This window comes from Electrophorus electricus, chromosome 1 (genome assembly GCF_041902795.1).
Source record: "Electrophorus electricus isolate QZ-2024a chromosome 1, ASM4190279v1, whole genome shotgun sequence".
Lineage (NCBI taxonomy): Eukaryota > Metazoa > Chordata > Actinopteri > Gymnotiformes > Gymnotidae > Electrophorus > Electrophorus electricus.
Window position 1 is genome coordinate 30,634,603 of NC_137497.1, and position 19,004 is coordinate 30,653,606.

Consider the following 19,004-nt stretch of genomic DNA (forward strand, 5'->3'; position numbering starts at 1 on the left):
TAATATTTATATGAAAAGTATAGATCAGACAGCTCTCTAACTTCATGCTTTAGCTCGTCTATACTTTCTTTAGATTTCATTATTTTGTCTTTATCTCTCTCTCTCTCTCTCTCTCTGTGTGTGTGTGTGTGTGTGTGTGTGTGTGTGTGTGTGTATATATATATATATATATATATAATAATTGTGTGGTTACGTTGGGTAAGAGCTCCAGAATATTTACAGAAATTATGCTATCACCAAATTATGATCACCAAATCTACTGTGATGCTTGTTACAGGTATATGCACATCTAGCCAATACCAAAAATATAATGTAGCTGTCATGGTCCAACCAGCAGCCAGCCAGCAGAACACTCACAACCGCTCCATTGCTCCCAATCACTTTGTTTCTTTACTGAACTGTGCACACCTATGCCTTGTTAACCACCTTATTATTTAAGCCCACAAGAACATGCCTCCAGTGCTGCCTAACTGGAGTCACCAGCCTGTACTGAGAGACTTTGCAATGTTTATTTGGCGTTGTCTTTTTTTTTTTTTTTTGCTTGCTTGAGTTAGTTAACGCCTCTTTTGCCAAACTTCGCTCACGCTTCGCTCTCTCTCTCTATGAGATATCACAGAATGAGAAGCCAGAACTTGAGAGAGCAGCAAGTGCTCCTGCTTTAACTGAAGCGTTGAGTCTGCGAAGGCTCTGCCGTCAGTAGGCATTAGCTAGAACTGGCTGAGCAACAGCTTGAGATCAGCCAGCTCTGGTCTGCTGTGACTGTTTAACCAGCTGTGTGGAGTCTCTGTTTGAGCTCTCTCTTTGAGGCAGGTGAGCCCTGTTTTCTCTCTGGAGCCAGCAGTGTTCAATGTCACATTGCTAACCCCAAGGTCTATAATGGGGACCCAGAAGGCTGCAAGTAATTCATTGTACAATGAGAACTGTACATTGCTTACAAGCCTCATATGCCTGACGAAGCTAAGATGTCTTCCATCATCATTCAGCTCATAAGGAGGGCTAAAATATGGGCAACTGCCTTGGTTGCAAGCACCTCTCCCCTGATGAGCCACTATTTTTACTTTGTCCAAGAACATAAACTCATAGGCACCTGATATATCTCTATCATGCATATTGAATTAGAAGAGCAGACTGGTTGCTGTAAAAGGGGTGGTGGTGCTTGAAATCATTGTCTCTTTTTTTAACCATGGTTGCCTCCGGTTCATCATTGCTTTGCATCAAAAGGGCATCGCAGGCAGGGATACTGCGACTTGTAAGACTGTGCCTAAATAAACCATTTATCGAATCATCAAGAACTTCAAGGAGAGAGGTTCAAACGCAGTGAAGAAGGCTTCAGGGCATGCAAGAAAGTCAAACTCCTATTTCATTCAACTCCCATTGCCGAGATGACCTGAACTAATGTGTCAGAGGGTTATTCAGATCCTTAAAGAGGAACAATTATTGGCACTGCAGTACTCGAAATTTGGCAGTAAAATAAATCCATACATAACAGGAAGTAGACTGACATGAACAGCGAATGGGCAAGATTTCCATGATAAAATGTATAAAATGTAGCTGCTGTATCCTTTACTTAAAGGCTCAGATATCTGCACATGAAACCAGTGCTCTATCCTTAAGTACATTATTAATATGATAATAATGTTGATAATATAATGATAATATGATAATAACCTGTGCTTTGCTAATATAAAGTATAGATCAGACAGCTCTCCAACTTCATGCTTTAGCTCCTCTATACTTTCCTTATATTTCATTACTCTGTTTCTCTCTCTCTCTCTCTCTTTCTATATATATATATATGTTGATAGTCCTACATCTCTTGTAGACAAGCTTTATTAGGGATCATAAAGCAAGTGCCAGGACTATTTCCTAAAGAGGATGCAGCTATGGGATCACCTCACCACCAGTGCTTGCTCAGGAATGGCAGAAGGCAAATGTGAGTGCATCTTCACGTACAGTGAGGTGAAGGCTTTTGGAGGATGGCTTGGTGTCAAGAAGGGCAGCAAAGAAGCCACTTCTCTCCAAGAAATACATTAAAGACAGACTGACATTTTGCAGGAAGTATAGGGATTGGACTGCAGATGACTGGGGTACAGTTATTTTCTCTGATGAAGCTCCCGTCAGACTGTTTGAGACATCTGGACAAATGATTGTCTGGAGAAGAAGACGTGAGCGCTACCATGAGTCCTGTGTCATGCCAACAGTGATGCCTCCTGAGACCATTCATGTGTGGGGTTGCTTCTCATACAAGGGAGTGTGTTTGTTCAAATTTTGCCTAAGAACACTGCCATGAATAAGGAATGGTATCTAAACATCCTCCAAGAGCAACTTCTTCCAACGATCCAGGAGCAATTTGATGATGAACAATGCTTTTCCCAGTATGACAGAACACCATGTCACAAGGCAAAAATGATAACCAAGTGTCTCGGTGAAGAAAACATTTGACATTTTGGATCCATAGCCAGGAAACTCCCCAGATCTCAATCCCATTTAGAACCTGTGATCAATCCTCATAAATCCACATTAGTTTAGGCAAGAATGGGTTGCAATCAGTCAAGATTTTGCCCAGAGGTTTTTATCCTCAACCAGATTGTCAACTTACCATCACATAGGAATGCCTCCTTGAGGAGAAACATGGGTTCCTTTGGCACTGGTTCCCTCCATGAGTGTTGTCTACTCCAGCAAGAAAAGAGGCAGTCCCTGTCAGAGCCTTCCAGCTTGGCAATGCTACCCTTCCCACCAAGGCTGACGACAAGGGAAAGATGAGTGCAACTCACTCTGCTAGACCAGTTTTCCATCTGTTCTTGACATTGTCACACACAGGTCTCTCTTTTGTTGTTTCAGCCATAATTCAAGAAAGGGAGGCCATATGATGGACCACAGCTTTGCCCAGAAACTCAGCATCTAACTTATCCCCCTGCCAACATCACTAGTGGTGTGAGTACTGGATAGCAGTCCTGTGGGCAAAGGCCACAGTCCCCACTTACCACTCCCCCATACACGAGCTATGTCCATATAGAAAACATTTATTTTTTCACTCCCCTATTACACTATGGCTTCCATAGTTACATTTTCATGATGCTCAGATTTTCTGGTCTGAAAACTAAATCACTAGGTGGTCCACTTACTGTCACAAACACTGCCTCAAGCCCATGGTCATAAACCTTCTGTCCACCTCGACAGAGAGTCCAGGTTCCTATGGAAGCATGCCTATTCCTACTCCCTACAGAGACTTGGCAAAAATGTTCAGTCCCTTTAGAGCCTCCTGGCTCCCACCACATCGTTCCACTGACTGTGCTGTTTCCTTGATGGTGAACACCACTCCTCCTTCTAGCTGTGGCTACCTTCTATCACAGGAGAACGAGAAAGTGAAGTAGCAGTACATAAAAGAGGCCCTAGCTCAGGATACTATTCACCCTCCACCTCCCCTGCCTCAGCCAGTGTCTTTTTTTTTTCTTTTAAAGGAAGGCATGATGAGGCCTTTGGAGCAGTTGAAGGGAGCCAAATACTTCATTAAGTTCAAGTTTGGTTTATTTGTCACATACATAGTCATACACAGTATAACTCGCAGTGAAATGGTTGAGAGTGCTCTGTCCAAACTGAGGAAAAAGAAAACAGGGGTGCATAGAGAAATATATATTCTATATATGTACAAAAATATATTAACCATGTATGTACAATATATGTATATTATGTTTATATACACAATGTACAATGTATATGGTTGTGTATATATGTATGTACACAAGTACAGAATGTACAGATCCATCTTGTAAAATGACATTTACAGTTTTTATGTTACATGGTGGTAATTGAACATATTTACAGTTATGTTACATGGTTGCGGTGGTCCCCACAGTTTATCAGTTTCCCTGATTCAGGGCCCGAATGGCCTGTGGGAAGAAGCTCCTCTTCAGTTTCTCTGTCTTGGTCTTCAGGGAGCGAAAGCACTTCCCTGACCTCAACAGAGAGAAGAGCCTATTGTTGGGATGGCTGGAGTCCTTCACAATCCTCCTGGCCGTGGTCTGGCACCGCTTGTAGTAGATGGTCTGCAGGTCAGTGAGTGATGCGCTCTGCTGAACGCACTACCCTTTGGAGTGCTTGTCTGTCCTTCTTGGATGAGGCGCAGTTGCCCACCCGTACTGATTGTGGTCTGTCTGTTAGAAAGTTGGAGATCCAGTCGCACAGGGATGTATGCAGTCCTAGATCCTCCAACTTAGTAGTGAGTAGGGAGGGGATTATAGTGTTAAATGTTGAACTGTAGTCAACAAAGAGCATTTTAACATAATTACCCCTCCCTTTGTCCAGGTGGGTCAGTGTGGTGTGGAGCAGATGTGCAATTGCATCATCAGTGGAGTGGTTGTGGCAGTATGCAAACTGCAGTGGGTCCATGGAGGCTGGCAGTGAAGATGTGATGAAGTCTCTGACTAGCTTTTCAAAGCACTTCATCATGACTGATGTGAGGGCAACAGAGCGGTAGTCATTGAAGATAGATCTATGTAATGCCTATAATCTTATTAGGCTTATGGAGGCTTATGCATCTCTTTTAGCCATTATGAATACTTGTTTCTCCCATATGGTCTTGCCATGGTACCTTCTGTGTTCCAGGCACTCATTAACAAGGTCTTCAGGGAGTTCCTGGGTAGATCTGTCATCGCTTACGTAAAGGACATTCTGATACATGGACCAACATTTGATGTATGATAGGTTCTGCACACTCTACTACAAAACAATCTCTATTGCAAGTAGGAGAAGTATGCATTTCACCTCCGCAAAGTGAATGTCCTTGGTTACATCAACAAGAATGTCTGCATACAAATGCTACCCTGTAAGGTAGTGGCAGTGATTCAATGGTCCAGACCCCAGACATGGTGCAAGCTACAGCAATTTCTGGACTTCACAAACTTTTACCAAAGGTTCATTAGGAACTTAAGCATAGCAACCAAGTCTTGCAGCATTCTGAACCCTTGAAGCCCTTTTCTGTGGAGGTGCATGCCTCTGATGTGGGGGCTGCAGGCATCCTGTCCCAGCGTTCAGGAGACAGGCCCAAAGTGCAACCTGTGGCCTTGTGTTCAAAGAAGCTCACTCCTGCAGAATGCAAATACTGAGTGGGAAACTGAGAACTGCTGGCTATGGAACTAGCCTTTGAGGAATGGAGGCATTGGCTCAAGTGTGCTCCGCATCCATTCACTGTAATAACTGTCCACAAGAACCTACAGTATCTGCAAACTGCCAAAAGACTGATCTCTAGACAGGCCCACTGGTCTGTATTTTTCTCATGCTTTTCGTTTCGCTATAGCATACAGACCAGGCCCAAAAACACCAATGCAAACATCCTCACCTGTCAGTTTAATGCTTAAGCCGAGTCTGCCTGCCAGGAGCCCATACTCCTATCCTCATGCTTTGTGGGTTCCATTCACTGGGATCGGGACCATGCTATTGTAAGGACAAACCCATATCTTCAGTGCCCTCCCAACCAACTGCATATGCCCTTGGAGAGTCAATCTCTTCTCATCACCTGGGCACTACACACATAGGCCAGCTCCTCACAGCATGCTATTAGTGGATGACTTTGCAGCAATATGTGGTAAGGTATGTAGCATCCTGTGCGGTCTATGCACAGAGCAAAACACCTTGCACGCCTCCTGCAGGAAAGCTGCTCTTCCTGCCCAAACCCCAACAACTGTGGTTTCATCTGGCTGTCGAATTCATGACCCATCTCAGATTCTTGAAGGGAAACACTGTCATACTCACTATACTAGACCACTTTTCTACGATGGTCCGCTTCGCCTTTCTTAGCACTCCCGATCGCATTAGAAACTGCGGAACTACTCTTCCTGCACACCTTCCAATTTGAACTCCCAGAGGACATTGCCTCAGACTGGGGAGTCCAGTCCATGTCAAGGGTCTGGAAGGAGTTCCTGGGCAAACTCATAGTAAGCCTCACTTCTGGGTATTGTCAGAAGCCAAAACACAGACAGAGAGAACAAACCAAGAAATACGTTCCTGAGACTGTACAGTTAGGAACTCCCAGAGCCTTGGAGTTCCCACCTGCTATGGTCAGAATATGCCCATAATTCCCTTCATCATGCAGGAATGGGGTTTACCCCATTTGAGTGGCTGGGGTTCCAGCCACCCTTGTATCCTTGGAATCCTCCTTTCTTTGATCGTCTAGCAGTCCAGCCAGGTTCAGGGAGAGCAAGAAAGTTTGCCAGGAGACGCATCTGTGACTCCAAATGGCCATCAATGCTTTCAAAAGAAAATCGAAGGTGAGGCGGAACACCTACCTACCAGCTGGGGAAGCAGGTGTGGGTGGCTTCCAAAGACAGCAGGATGCGAACCATTGCTAAGCTGCCCCTGATGTACGTAGGCCCATACACCATCCTACACCACATTACTGAGGTCATGTTACAACAGCTTATCCAGGAGCAGCAGGGCACCATCAGCATTTCAATTGTCTGCGTGTAAGCCTGTGGTTTCAGATCAAGGCTACAGGTGGCTCTTCTACTCCCCCACCTCCTCTCAATGTGGACAGAGTACTTGCCTATGCGATGAGCTCATTGATGGACTCTCAGAGATGTAGGATTCAACTCCAGTACTTGGTGGATTAGGAGGGGTACAGTCCTAAGGAGAGAAGCTGGGTGCCAGCCAGTCAAATCCTGGGCCTGGAACTGATCACTTCCTTCCATTGTGCCTAACCATCTCTAAGCCGCACTACTACTACGGCATCAGTTGAGGATACTATCACGGTACAATCGGCATCTAGTCAGTGGAACACACCCACATCCTCACATACGCAACAATCACTCTCCTTCGCACTCAGTCACCTTATTTCTTTACCATTGTCCATTACCTGTCCATTGTAAACTACCTTATTATTTAAGCCAATGGGAATGTGCAGCCAGTGCTTTAGGTTCACTTGCTAACCAGAGACACCAGCCTATGCTGAGACTTTGCAGTGTTTATTTGAAATTGTCTTTTTTTATTCATTCACTTGAATTAATGAACACCTCTTTTGCCAAACTGCACTCACACTTCACACTCTCACAGTAGCTAGCTAAAACACATGGCAATAGTAAGTAAGATATCTAGCTAACTAGTTCAACATCTTGCTGTTGGTGGAATGCTGACCCCCAAAAAACTTTCAGAATCCATCCAATTAATAAAAAGTAGGATCTGACTTTCCCTTGCTAATTTGATTTGGGCAAAAATACTGCCTTAAACATTGTGTCATAAATATTGTGCCTTCAAATGTTGTTTATGTGGTGTTAAATTAATTATAAATGCCCTAAATGAAGAGGTGGTACATCATTTGGAGTTGTCAACAATAAGTTATAGTACAATTAATTTGAAGAGAAATTATGTTTTGTACATGAATTTGGTGTTTCTATGTGCAAACTAAAACAGGCTGTGATTTTACAGTTGTATTTTGTTGGCACTGGTTAACAAATTTTGTCTCATGCAAAAGTACCTGTTTATTATGTATTTATGCATTATGCATGCAGAATATAATTATGTTTTCAGAATATTTCTGTCAGCCATAGTTATTTTTTCTGTATTCTCAGATCTGTGTAGTAATAAAAATTGGAGCCAGCAAAAGTGTAGCATCTCTGTTGGCACACTGATGGCCACTGGAGAGGAATTTGCCTGAGGCCAAGTATAAGTGAAAATCATACACCTGTACATGTTAGAAGTTAGTTTGTACATATTTTAAGTGCAATAACAGCTTTATTTATGAGTAAGTAATATACTTATTTTAAAATTTAAGTGCTCTCTTACTAAAAAGTACTATACGTTCCACCTATTTTAGTTTGTGGGACAAAACTGAGGTAACTCATTACTTAAGTCTTTTTTGCTAGATAGTTTCTTACTTTTCCTTAAATAATCATTTAAATAACTACTTTTACTTCTACTTGAGTAATTATTATTTCAAGGTAACAATAATTTTATATGAGTGCAGTTTTTAGATGACTCTAACCAACTCTGGGGTAGAGTGGGTCAGACTTTTGACCAAGGACTCCATAGGCAATAGGATTCATGGGGGTTTGTGTGAAAAGAGCTTGTTTTAAAGTTGTGTCTTCAATACAGGTCTGTAATATGGGTCCAACTCGTATTGTTTCTTTTCTCACTAAACAGACAGTCTGGGTTGGAACCATTTACAACAAGACCCAGATCAGATTTACATTTTACAGCAAGACCCAGATGTCACATTTAAAATGTGACCTAGTGACTCATTAAAAAGATTAAAAGAAGAACTGGTGGTTCTTGTGTGTATTATTAAAAGTGGACATGGTAGGTTGTTGAATTTCTTTGTATTAATTTGATTTCTGCTAAAAGCTGTGCACAATTTCTATACATAGTAGGTTACATACAGTAGTAGTAGCAGTACTTGACTAGATACATACCTAGTAGCTCATGATTAACACTGTCAGGTCTTAGCAAGCAAATAAAATTAGACACACCTAGAACACCAAGTTCAACCCAGATCAATTATTTTTGTTATGCTGAATGACCAAGATTAAGCACAGGTCCAAAAACAGCTTTTAACCAGGGACATCTTTTTTACACCTGTGGCTGACCTGGGTTAAACCTGTTGTCAACCGCAGAGTAAAAGGGGTATAAATTCTTGTAGCTTTTCTTGAGACATTACCATTAACTTTATTAGAAATGTACTTGCACAGCTTATTACGTACACCTGTCTTATAGTTTCACTTTATCAGTTTATTAGTTCTATACCCCATTCATCACTGGTCAGTTTCTGACCACAGGACCACTGCTGACTGGCTAGCAGACTATGCTCAACGCAGCAGTGGCACTGCTGCAGAAGTGATATGATATTGGGTGTTCTGCTGGTATGAGTATTAGGCAGTATCAACTGAATGTTTTTCTCACCATCCAAAAATATCCAATCAGATGCAATCCTGTAGGTACAAACAGGCTAAAATCAACCATGCAAGGCAGTATATAGATTCTTCACTGAAAAAAAGGAGCAGCTAAAAGGTATATATCCAGACCACAAAAGTCTGGTAAGATAGGAACAACGGCATGTATTGGCCTGATTTGGAGAGGCCATGCTGTGAGGCCATGCATGTGTGTATGTGTGTGTGTGTGTGTGTGTGTACCTGAGTGATCTGTGTGTGTCAACGTGTGGTCTCGTCTCTTGGCTACCCCTCCAGTACCAATGAAAGAGGAGCAGGTGGCTTACAGCAGCAGCGAGTCCACTGTTTGGACATCATTCTCCGCTCTACGGCACTAGGACAACATGCCAAGTGTACTCTTACTGTAAGGGTCACAGAATGAGAGAGAGGGAGAGAATGCATGTGTGTGTGGCCATGAAACATGCACTGTGGGGGATAAAGAAACAAAGACAATAGCAGAAAGAGGGATGGGGCGATTGAGGGGAGACATGGAGTGTGTGTGTGTGTGTGTGCGTGTGTGCACGGGGGCATGTGTGTGTGTGCACGGGGGCATGTGTATGTGTGTGTGTGTTTGTGCTTGTGTGTGTGTGTGCACGGGGGCATATGTGTGTGTGTGTGCGCGTGCACGTGTGGAATATGTCATCGCATCCAACCAATGAGCTCTGCTCTCCGACAAATCCCATGTTAGGCTGGAAGGGCATGAACCAATGTAGCTTCACTCTTGAGAGACAAAAAATAAATAAATAAACAAACCCACAGTGGCAAAAATCCAATGATGAATACATGAACATGTATTCAAATCTCCCAAATGAACTGCTTCATTTTTTACTAATTGGTGATTTGTTCCTTAAGAGCCTGCCTCCTCCTAGTGAGCTGGCAGTGGTACGGCATCACAAGGGAATCGTTTAAAGCCATTTTTTTGCTCCTCACACAAATGATTTTTCTATAAACAGCTCTGCAAGCACTTGTGACGGGATTTGAACTTGTGACCTCATGCCAATAGGAGCCTGCCTCATCCTGGTTGTTTGTTGCATACTTGTATGTATGGTTTGTTTGGTCGTGTGTGAGAGCGAGAGAGAGAGGGAGAGAGAGAGAGAGAGCCTGCTATATGTGTGTGTATGTGTATACCGCAGAGACAGAGTGATTGCTACATACATGCATGTATATTCACAGCTCCCTGACCCAGAACCTCCTAGGTGGTTCCCTCTCTGACTCACAACCTCCTAGAGGGTTCAGTCCCTGACCCAGAACCTCCAGCCTCCAGTCTTGGACTGGTCATAACCCTTGGTGCTTCATGCTGCTGCCTCATACAATTATTTTCAATAGACTCTCAAAACAAAGCTTCATAGGACATATTGTAAAGAACATGTTTCTGTCACTGCACAAGTTAAATTACTTACAAGTTAAATCAATCCTATACACTATGCATGTACTTTATGTGCACACACTCACACTGGTATGTGTGCATACGCTGGTATGGTAGAAAACACTGACTCTGTTAGGCTACCTATGCAGTATCATGTAGTTGATTACACCCATTTTAGTGGAACTCTGTTTTTCATTACTCCTTCTCCAAATTATCTGTCGTTCCTTTATTCACACACACACACACACACACACACACACACACACACACACACACTCACACACACACACACTCATCATGCACATATGTACTCAAATATTCTCAAGGACACTTGCTGATAGCACCCACAACTGATGCACCGCTGAAAATGGCAGCTGGAGTGTTATTCAGTGATACTGACACTACTGATACTAATAATAGTCACTCTGAAAGACTGCTTTGATATCTAGAGCTTTTATATAATATGGTATTTATTTAGTGGACAACCACAAACAAATGTATGGAAACCATTTTTTTAAATGTAATTTTGATACAGAATTGTGGAAAACATTTACTCAAGCTCCACACAAAAGGCCACATCAAGGACATGTTCTTTTTATGCAAGAGGAGAGAAATAGTGCTGGCAAAGGAGCATTAATTTATTTAGCATATGTAAATATAAATAATTCTTGATGATTAAAAGACAACATATAGCAGGCAAGCTAGGGCCAGGGGAATCTTAAGCACCAACTCTTGCTCAGGCACTGTTTCTCGCAGTCAGCGGTTGGTTATCCAAGTCACAAGTGCTTACCCTGCTTCAGGCTGCACTGCACTGATTTAATAATATTTTAGTTTAATTTCTAAGCAATTATATCACAAGCTGCAGCGTTAGCATCTCATTGGATGCACTGAAGAATTTCAGATCCTCGTGTAAGTGAGCTAATGAAAGGTGTTCAAGGTATTTCAGCCAGGTCTGACCTAAGATGACAGAAGGGATGTCACCATTATGGAAACATGTAGACCACAGATCGGAAAAGAAAATCCTTAAACGAGCGAATAATTGTAGGACTCAGCTGTACAACGCAAATGCAGATGAATAGAATTCATTAGGGAAATTTTGGTCTAGCAATCAAATTACAGTGTTCCCCTTAAAAAAGAAACTAAATTTACCAAGCCAAACACTTCAGTCTAATCGCACTATTTCTTAGCAATGTCAGCTTTTATGTCCTGGTGCAGGGCTCAAATAAGCAAAGTTATGAACTTTGCCTAGCCTGCATAATAAGGAGAAAATGAAAAGGAGAAAACATTTTTCTTGAACTGACCCTTTATTAACACACACTCACAAGTAAAAATAAAAATATTCAATATAAACAGGTAATATATTGTTATTTAAAATTATTTTCTTTTGTTTCACAAGTTTTTATGCTGTGGAATCACAGCATGAAGTAAAGAGCTTGTTTCTTTTGTTTCACAAGTTTTTTTATAATTCAGATGAAGGTTTAACTTTCGTGTAGACCAGTACTCATATTGTTATTTAAAATGTCACGCTTCTGATATCTGAATTTAAAAGCTCTTAGAAAAGTAATTCTGTTCTTTGTAGAAAAGCCGTTTGGTGAGAAGAGAACACCTTAAAAGACCTTCCCCTCCTCATTTCCTTTAAGGTGCAGTAGGCATAATTTTCCAGTGAAACTTTGAAAAATAAGAAAAAAGATGGAATTATTAGGTGGACCAATAATGTTGTACTTTGAAATAAGTGAAAACTGACAAAAAGTGCTTAAGTGAATGAAATTCATTGGCTTTCTTACAGTCAAATGTATTGATTAAGTAAACAAAATGCACTGGCTTTCCTACAGTCCTACAGTAAAGTATACTTTATTATACCTGTTACATTGCAAGCTACATGTATGGCCATGTCTCTAACAGCACACTGCTAGGACTAAAATGTGATGTACTAGCAAAAACTTCAAAAACATGCATACTTAAAGGGCCTGAAGTAATTTAAAACTCTCTTCAGGAGAAGTTCAGTGTCATTTGAAAAGTGTGTGAGTGTGTCCAAGACTTGGGTAGCGTGTGCAGCAAAAATCATAAGATTTTTGCAAAGTGTGCATAACTGTAGCATTCAGTCAAACTGAAGGAGAGATCAAAGGTCTAGAGGCCTCTGCTGAAGAGTCTGCTTAACAAGCTCTGTACCATACATTTAAATACCCTTGTGCTTATTCATAAGGCCAGCACCTGGGTTCATGAATATGGTAATAAGTATAAAAATATACACAAATAAAGGGCAGCTGAACTTTGACTGACTTCACTTAGGTAGGCTGAGGCTGGCTGCTGAGCTTCCTGTTTCTTAGCCAATCATGATTTGTCATTTACAGCACCTCCAGTCTGTTAGCAATTGCATAAAATACTCTTGTGAATAGTTCAAACGTTTTACTGCACAGAAAGGTTTAAAGTTTAATGATGTTCAATTTTAAGCATTTATGTTCCATTATAGGCTGTAAAAGTTCCATTATAGACTGTGAAAGAACCATAGAACCTTTCCTGTGCAAAGCCTATGTCTATTGTATATACTCCCTCTAGCCATTTCAAAAACTAGGTGTTGTACAGAAACAGTCCTGGTAACCTACACACCTATATTCTGAATTGCATAAGGCCCCGATTATGAAGCAGAGCTAAGAGATATACAAAGTGACTTTTTAGATAACACATTACAACAGCAATCTCTGAAAAATACTTATACATTTTTACATATCCTTTTTAAGGGGATAATAAATAGACATTTTATGAAATTATAAATTAACAAAAATCAAAAATAACAAAGTGGATGCACAATGTGACACTAACATGTGGCACTAAAAAGTAGACACTAAGAATATTTCACAGCTTAGAGAAATGTCTTCCTTTTCTCCAGAGAGAAGGTTAAATAGGCTGGTTACTTCTTGTTCCAATGTCTTGTTCTGGTACTTGGTTAAGAAGTACTGCATCAGGGATGACATTTTGACTGAAGGGGACTGACATGAGTTTGAAACACACTGAGCAGATTCTACACCATGTTCTGTGTTGGAAACATATTGCACAGGTTCTACACCATGTTGTGTGTTTCAAACACACCGCAGATGCCACACCATGTTTTGCGTGTGAAACACACTGTGCAGATTCCACACCATGTTGTATGTGCTCAATGGACTGCATCTCAGCAACATGTGTGAAAACGTGCATGCATCACAATATGGCTGTGCTCTAAGAAATTCAGAAACTCAAGGAAAAGGCTTTCCACACAAAACTGGAAAGGGACAAATGCTGATCACTTGGTCTGGAGAAAGACAGCACCTCAGTTTTATAAAACTTTTTGGAGCGCAAGTTTTTAAAACTGAATTACTCAAACATAAAATGCTGACTGTGGCCTTTCAAAACTCATCATGGGTCTGTAAGGTGCTCCATAGCCCATGACAGCTATTAATTCAGGATCAGATAATAATGTCTACTTTGCAGATTTATATAGTACTGTGATTTCCTTAAGGCCTTTTCATGATTTAGTAAGTTAATCAAGGGCCCACAGGCCACAGAGCTGTATTCTTGTCCTGGTTGTTTATGGTCAGTCCTGGTTGTTTGTGGTCAGACAGATGTCCTTCGACAACATCTTCACCTGCTGTGATACATTTCGCTCAAAAGGCTCAGATTTAATCTCTCTTTGATTCAAACTGCACTGGTCTTAACCATACTATGTCACTCTGCGTATTTCTGCTCAGTGGAAAGCACATGAATTTAGTTGAATCAGTGTGACCTCAACCAGTTATATGACACCAAATTGCTTCTGTTCATATTTCTAGCTATGGAAAAGATGACATCTCTTCCACTGATGTTCTGTGCCAAAAGGTTTTTTTAAAAGCAGAATACTTAAAACTGAAAGATTGTGGCATTCCCCTTTAAGACCCAGTTGGCTGATGACTAAGAAAAACATCAAATTCAGATTTTATGAAAGTGCATCATTATAAATGTTGTTTACTATTCTGTTTTGTTTTGTTTTTTTTAATCATGTTACTATAACTATTATGACTGAACTGGGAACAGTCAGTTTGTGGCAGTGTTCTTTTTAATTCAGTAGAATATCCAATTTCACACAAAGCTTGTAGGAAATGTCACTGAAAGCTGAGGTCTAAACTGCATATCATCAGTGAGAAATTACAGTGTGCTGTTTTATGTATTATTCTTGTTATTATTGTAGCAAATGAACTCGGACGTTCATGCTCTAAGTAATTCCCTAACTTCTCATTAAACAGACTGAATGAGATTTCGACTGTAAAACAAATTTGAAAAAAAGTATCACCTTTTTCAAATCCCTTGTATTTGACATTTTATTAAGTATTTTCTAATGATCACAGGGAACAAAATTGTAGGTCTGCAGGCTACATACATGTTGGCTTGTACCATCTAACAGGACTCAGCAATATTATATAACACATTAGCTTACTATCTTCATACCAGAACTAGGTGCACTGGTGTCTCTGTTTCAGAAGAACCCAGGCAATAATGCTTTATACTGTAATCTATACATGTTTGTGTAGTATTTTTACTGTGGCTGTTAAGAGTTATTCAGAATGAATCACAAATCCTTGAATTAGAACTTGTATTATACAACTAACTGATATAGTACAAGGTTGTAATTAGGACTGAAGCACCAGAAGTCAGTGTCTATGTTTCTTTGTATTTGCCCACAAAATCACATAACCTATCAATAGGCAGGGTTCTTACCTTCTGACATCTCAGTTCTTTGGTCTGTCTTAACCAAAGCCAGCAATACTTCTGTAAACAAACCTATTTTAATGATTGGCAGAAAGTGCTGATGCTGCTGTCCAAGAGCATTGGTCACGGCTGCACCATTACAACTGGTCAAAAATGGATGTGAGTGCACTCTCGCCAGCTGTGCCATCTCTGTGGGTACTACTTTTACAAGGACCAGACAGACCATAAGAACAAGTATGAAGATGTGTTCGTAAAGGTGTCTTACTGCAACCATGTCCGCTCTAAGCTGCATCCCCGTGAACCAGAAGAGAGTCAAGTTAACAAGTATTTCAATTTTTGTCCAGCTGTACAGCCTTAAAGTAGTTCCCACTGGTAGTCTACTGATATGGGCATGCACGTACGCTTCAGGAAATAACAGAATAAAAGAACACATGTGGTTTACTCTTAGTGAACCTCGAACCATTAATTCTCTTAAATGTATACGAGTGACAAAATTATACCAATTATACATAGTAAGAAAATATCAGTAGCTAGTGGTGGCACTAGCGCAAGACAGAGGCAGGTAGGGGAGAGAGTAAGGAGGGAAAGCGATGCAGTATTGAAATATATCAGTACTCTTACCTTGATAGGGAACATATGACATGTTCTAACGGCATTGAACGTGATCCCCGTGTCTCGTCAGGTTCTCGGCATGCTAAAATATTCCTCACCAGCCAGAAAAAAAACACGCTGGTCATGGACTGCGTCGACGCAGAGCAATATTCCGGTGTTTAAAATTAAGGGGGAAAAAATCAGACATTAGAATCCATGATTTACGGCTCCATTCGAAATGTGAAACTCGGCTCTTAAAATTATATTCACAAATGACACGCGCCGATAGTGATGAAGGGGAAACGAGAGAGAGAGAGAGAGAGAGAGAGAGAGAGAGAGAGAGAGAGAGAGAGAAGGGGGCGGCAGAGTGTGTGCGTGTAGCCTATCTGTTTTCCAGTGTAGTTAAATCTATATGCGTTGCATGTCTCTTGTTCTCCGCTCACCGTTACAGTATGCTGTGTAAATGCCGTCCGAGCCGCCGTTGTGAAACGCGGCTCTTTCCACCGCTCCCCCACGCACACGCAGCCGCAAGCATACTCACATTCACACACGCCCTATAGATACGGGGGAGAGAAGCTCACATGTCAGTTACGTGTTGGCATATTTCTTGCACGCCCCAAATATGTCTAATTTATGAGTGTGGGTTACTAGGCCTTTTAAAGCGCCTGGACCAAAGTTTCAGCGTTGCTAACAGTCGACTGTAACACTAGTGAGAAACTGCAACATGAATTACATTCTCCGAGCAAAATGCTTTAGTGATGCTTCAGTGATTATCATAGCATCCATATGTCATAGTGTGGGCATTATCTTTCAAGATACGCCGAGTTACTTACATTTCCGAAATGTTTGGGAATGGCTTTACAACTCGATCAGTTCAAACCTGATAAAAGCAGTATAATGTGTTTCAGAAATGTTGACATTCTATCATTCTATATAGCACATAGAATTTTCTCTCTCTCTCTCTCTCTCTCTCTCTCTCTCTCTCTCTCTCTCTCTCTCTCTCTCTCTCTCTCGCTCGCTCGCTCGCTCTCTCCCTCTCCCGCTCTCTTACTATGGGCTACACACACAATCGCAGCGCAGTGGCTCCCAATGTACTTGAAACAGCAGCGCCAACTCCTGATGCTCCATCATAGACCAGGAAGCTGAGAATGAATGCTATGGTAACCCAGAGCCAAGATGGCGATTACTGCAGCCAAGAGTATAGTTTGTAGGCTAGGTACATAAGAGTTATTTAATTTCTAATCAACCACTGCCTAATATACATCTTTAACTGCCTTTTGTGTCTTTTTAAAACACATCCCTATGAGTTGCAACCTTTACGATAATATTCTTGAGTTTTCTTTAATACATAAGTTTAGAGCGGACTTTCCAACGTTCGTGCATGACTGCCATCTGGTGGCTTCATACATACCCTACAGGCAAAATATAATTTTAATTTATTTTTAAATGATTTGATTGGTTGTCCATATTTAACAACTAAGTAAGTTCGGCAAGACAAAGATGATGTAGATCTTAGATCTTACCCTTACGCTTCCAGGTAATACCACTCATTTGACTTGATTCTTTCATCTCTTTCAGACAGAACTCTTTAAGTAGCACTAGACAGAACTCACAAGGATTGGTTCTACCTTGCATTACTATTATTATTTATTTTATTTTTTAAATCTGAATTTAACAAGTCTAGATTGAGTGCAATTCCACTGAGGATTCTGACTGTGTGTACCATGTCAAAAGGACATCAGAAAATCCCATCTTGTCATGTCAGGTCTCTGTAGTTGTTCGATTTCACAGAAGAGATTCATTTGTTCTAGAAACACTCCACTTCCTCAAACAAAGGGCTGAGTTTAATACTGTTCTGCAGTTTCTGCTATTTAAAGTCAAAGTCACATTTTATATATATTGCATTTTACAGGATGCTTTGTCACAAAGCAGTTTTACAAATGTTTGGGTCCAGATCCTCAGTGAGCAAGCCAGCGGCAACAGTGGCAAGGAAAAAAGCCCTGGATCAAGAGAGAAACCTTGGGAGAACCAAGACGCAAGAGGGGACCATCCCCCTTAGGCAGGCCACTTATAAACTGTACATGATATGCTACATTATATATACAGTCCATGTAGCCAGTTACTTGTTGCCAGTGATCAGCATGCAGCACCAGCAGGTCTAACTATAACCGCGAACCAGAAAGGAGGGCCAGAGGGTGACCACAGTCCTGAGGGCACATCGAGACATTGCATTCCACAAACATCATCATCCCAAATCTGAGTGAATGCATTAATGGTTGGACAACAGCATCAATGCCTCCAATTACCAAAAAACACTATGCCCAGGGAACCCCAGGCTCTGCACCTTTTACAACGGAAGCTAAGCAAAAGCTTGGAAACTCTTGCTCAATGCTTGAGGAAATGCTCTTCAAAAACACAGTGCCAAATGGAAGGATACTACAACCTGCTATTCCAATAACATAAGAGCATGCCATCTTTTGCCAATTAATACATCGTTGCACCTTAGGTTAGGAGGGAAACATGCTTTTCCATGTTTGAATCAGAGGCCATTATCAGATCTTTAAACATAACTCCATCCTATCAGGTAAGTGAGAGTGCAGAATGCAGTCAAACAACATGCACCATGATCCGAGCCCAGTAAGTTCTGCAGTGTCTTAATTCTGACCATGCGCCCAAAACTGAGTTCACTAGTTGGCTCCCTTTGTCATTAAGGAGCAGAGAGGAAGCGGAGAGCTCATTAGGGACATTAGGTGGTGCTGTGTGGGCTGGAACAGATGACTGTATACAGTATACAGATATAGTAATCCTTGCAAAGCCAGGGGTGTATGACATATTTTTCTTGTCATGAGTGATATGAACATTTCACAAGATCACCTCTGCAAAATAAGTGGGACTTTATGTTCCTAATATAGTTGCTGACCAGAATTGGTTAATTAATCCATAAAAAGCCACTTGTGATATCCAGTACACAGAAAACATCCTTACCAAGGTAACCTATTAGGCAGTTGAATACAATTTGTTGTAAGGAGTTAATTCATCCCTGGTTATTTCAGTGTGAAGCCTGCATTGCCTATTTATTGGCCAGTGATAATTTGCAAAAATTTTAGTAAGAACTGCTTTATTCTGAATGCACTTCTGAAAGAAGCAAAACGAACCGAGTGAACCAATATTGCTATTTTATGTTTAAAGGAAGATACATATGGTTCAAATTGAAATATGGTCTGTGAAAACAGCCCTATAAAATGAGAATAATATATGCTAAAACAGGTCTAAAAAAGGTTTCCTGCTGTTATCAGTTTATATAACAAAAACATAAAGATTGCTTTTTGTTTTGTTTTGTTTTGTTTTGTTTTGTTTCATTTAGGCTAAATCAGAACTTAAAAAACTTTAAAATGATGTTGCTTAAAAAGATG

At 40.9% G+C, this 19,004-nt stretch overlaps 1 protein-coding gene across 7 annotated transcripts in view; it reads right to left on the minus strand.

Moving 5' to 3' along the window:
* The window catches only part of syngap1b (synaptic Ras GTPase activating protein 1b), an 88,254-nt gene extending 72,133 nt beyond the window's left edge, over nt 1–16,121 (minus strand). For 6 of the 7 annotated variants that reach the window (XM_081714546.1, XM_081714541.1, XM_081714563.1 and 3 more), the window contains exon 1: nt 15,622–15,921. In XM_081714546.1, the coding sequence (XP_081570672.1) occupies nt 15,622–15,643 (22 nt within the window). In that variant the 5' untranslated portion in view covers nt 15,644–15,921. Of the gene's footprint in view, nt 1–15,621; nt 15,922–16,034 lie in introns of those variants that run through there. The other variant, XM_081714537.1, reaches the window with a different exon arrangement.
* Nucleotides 16,122–19,004: the final 2,883 nt, after the last annotated feature.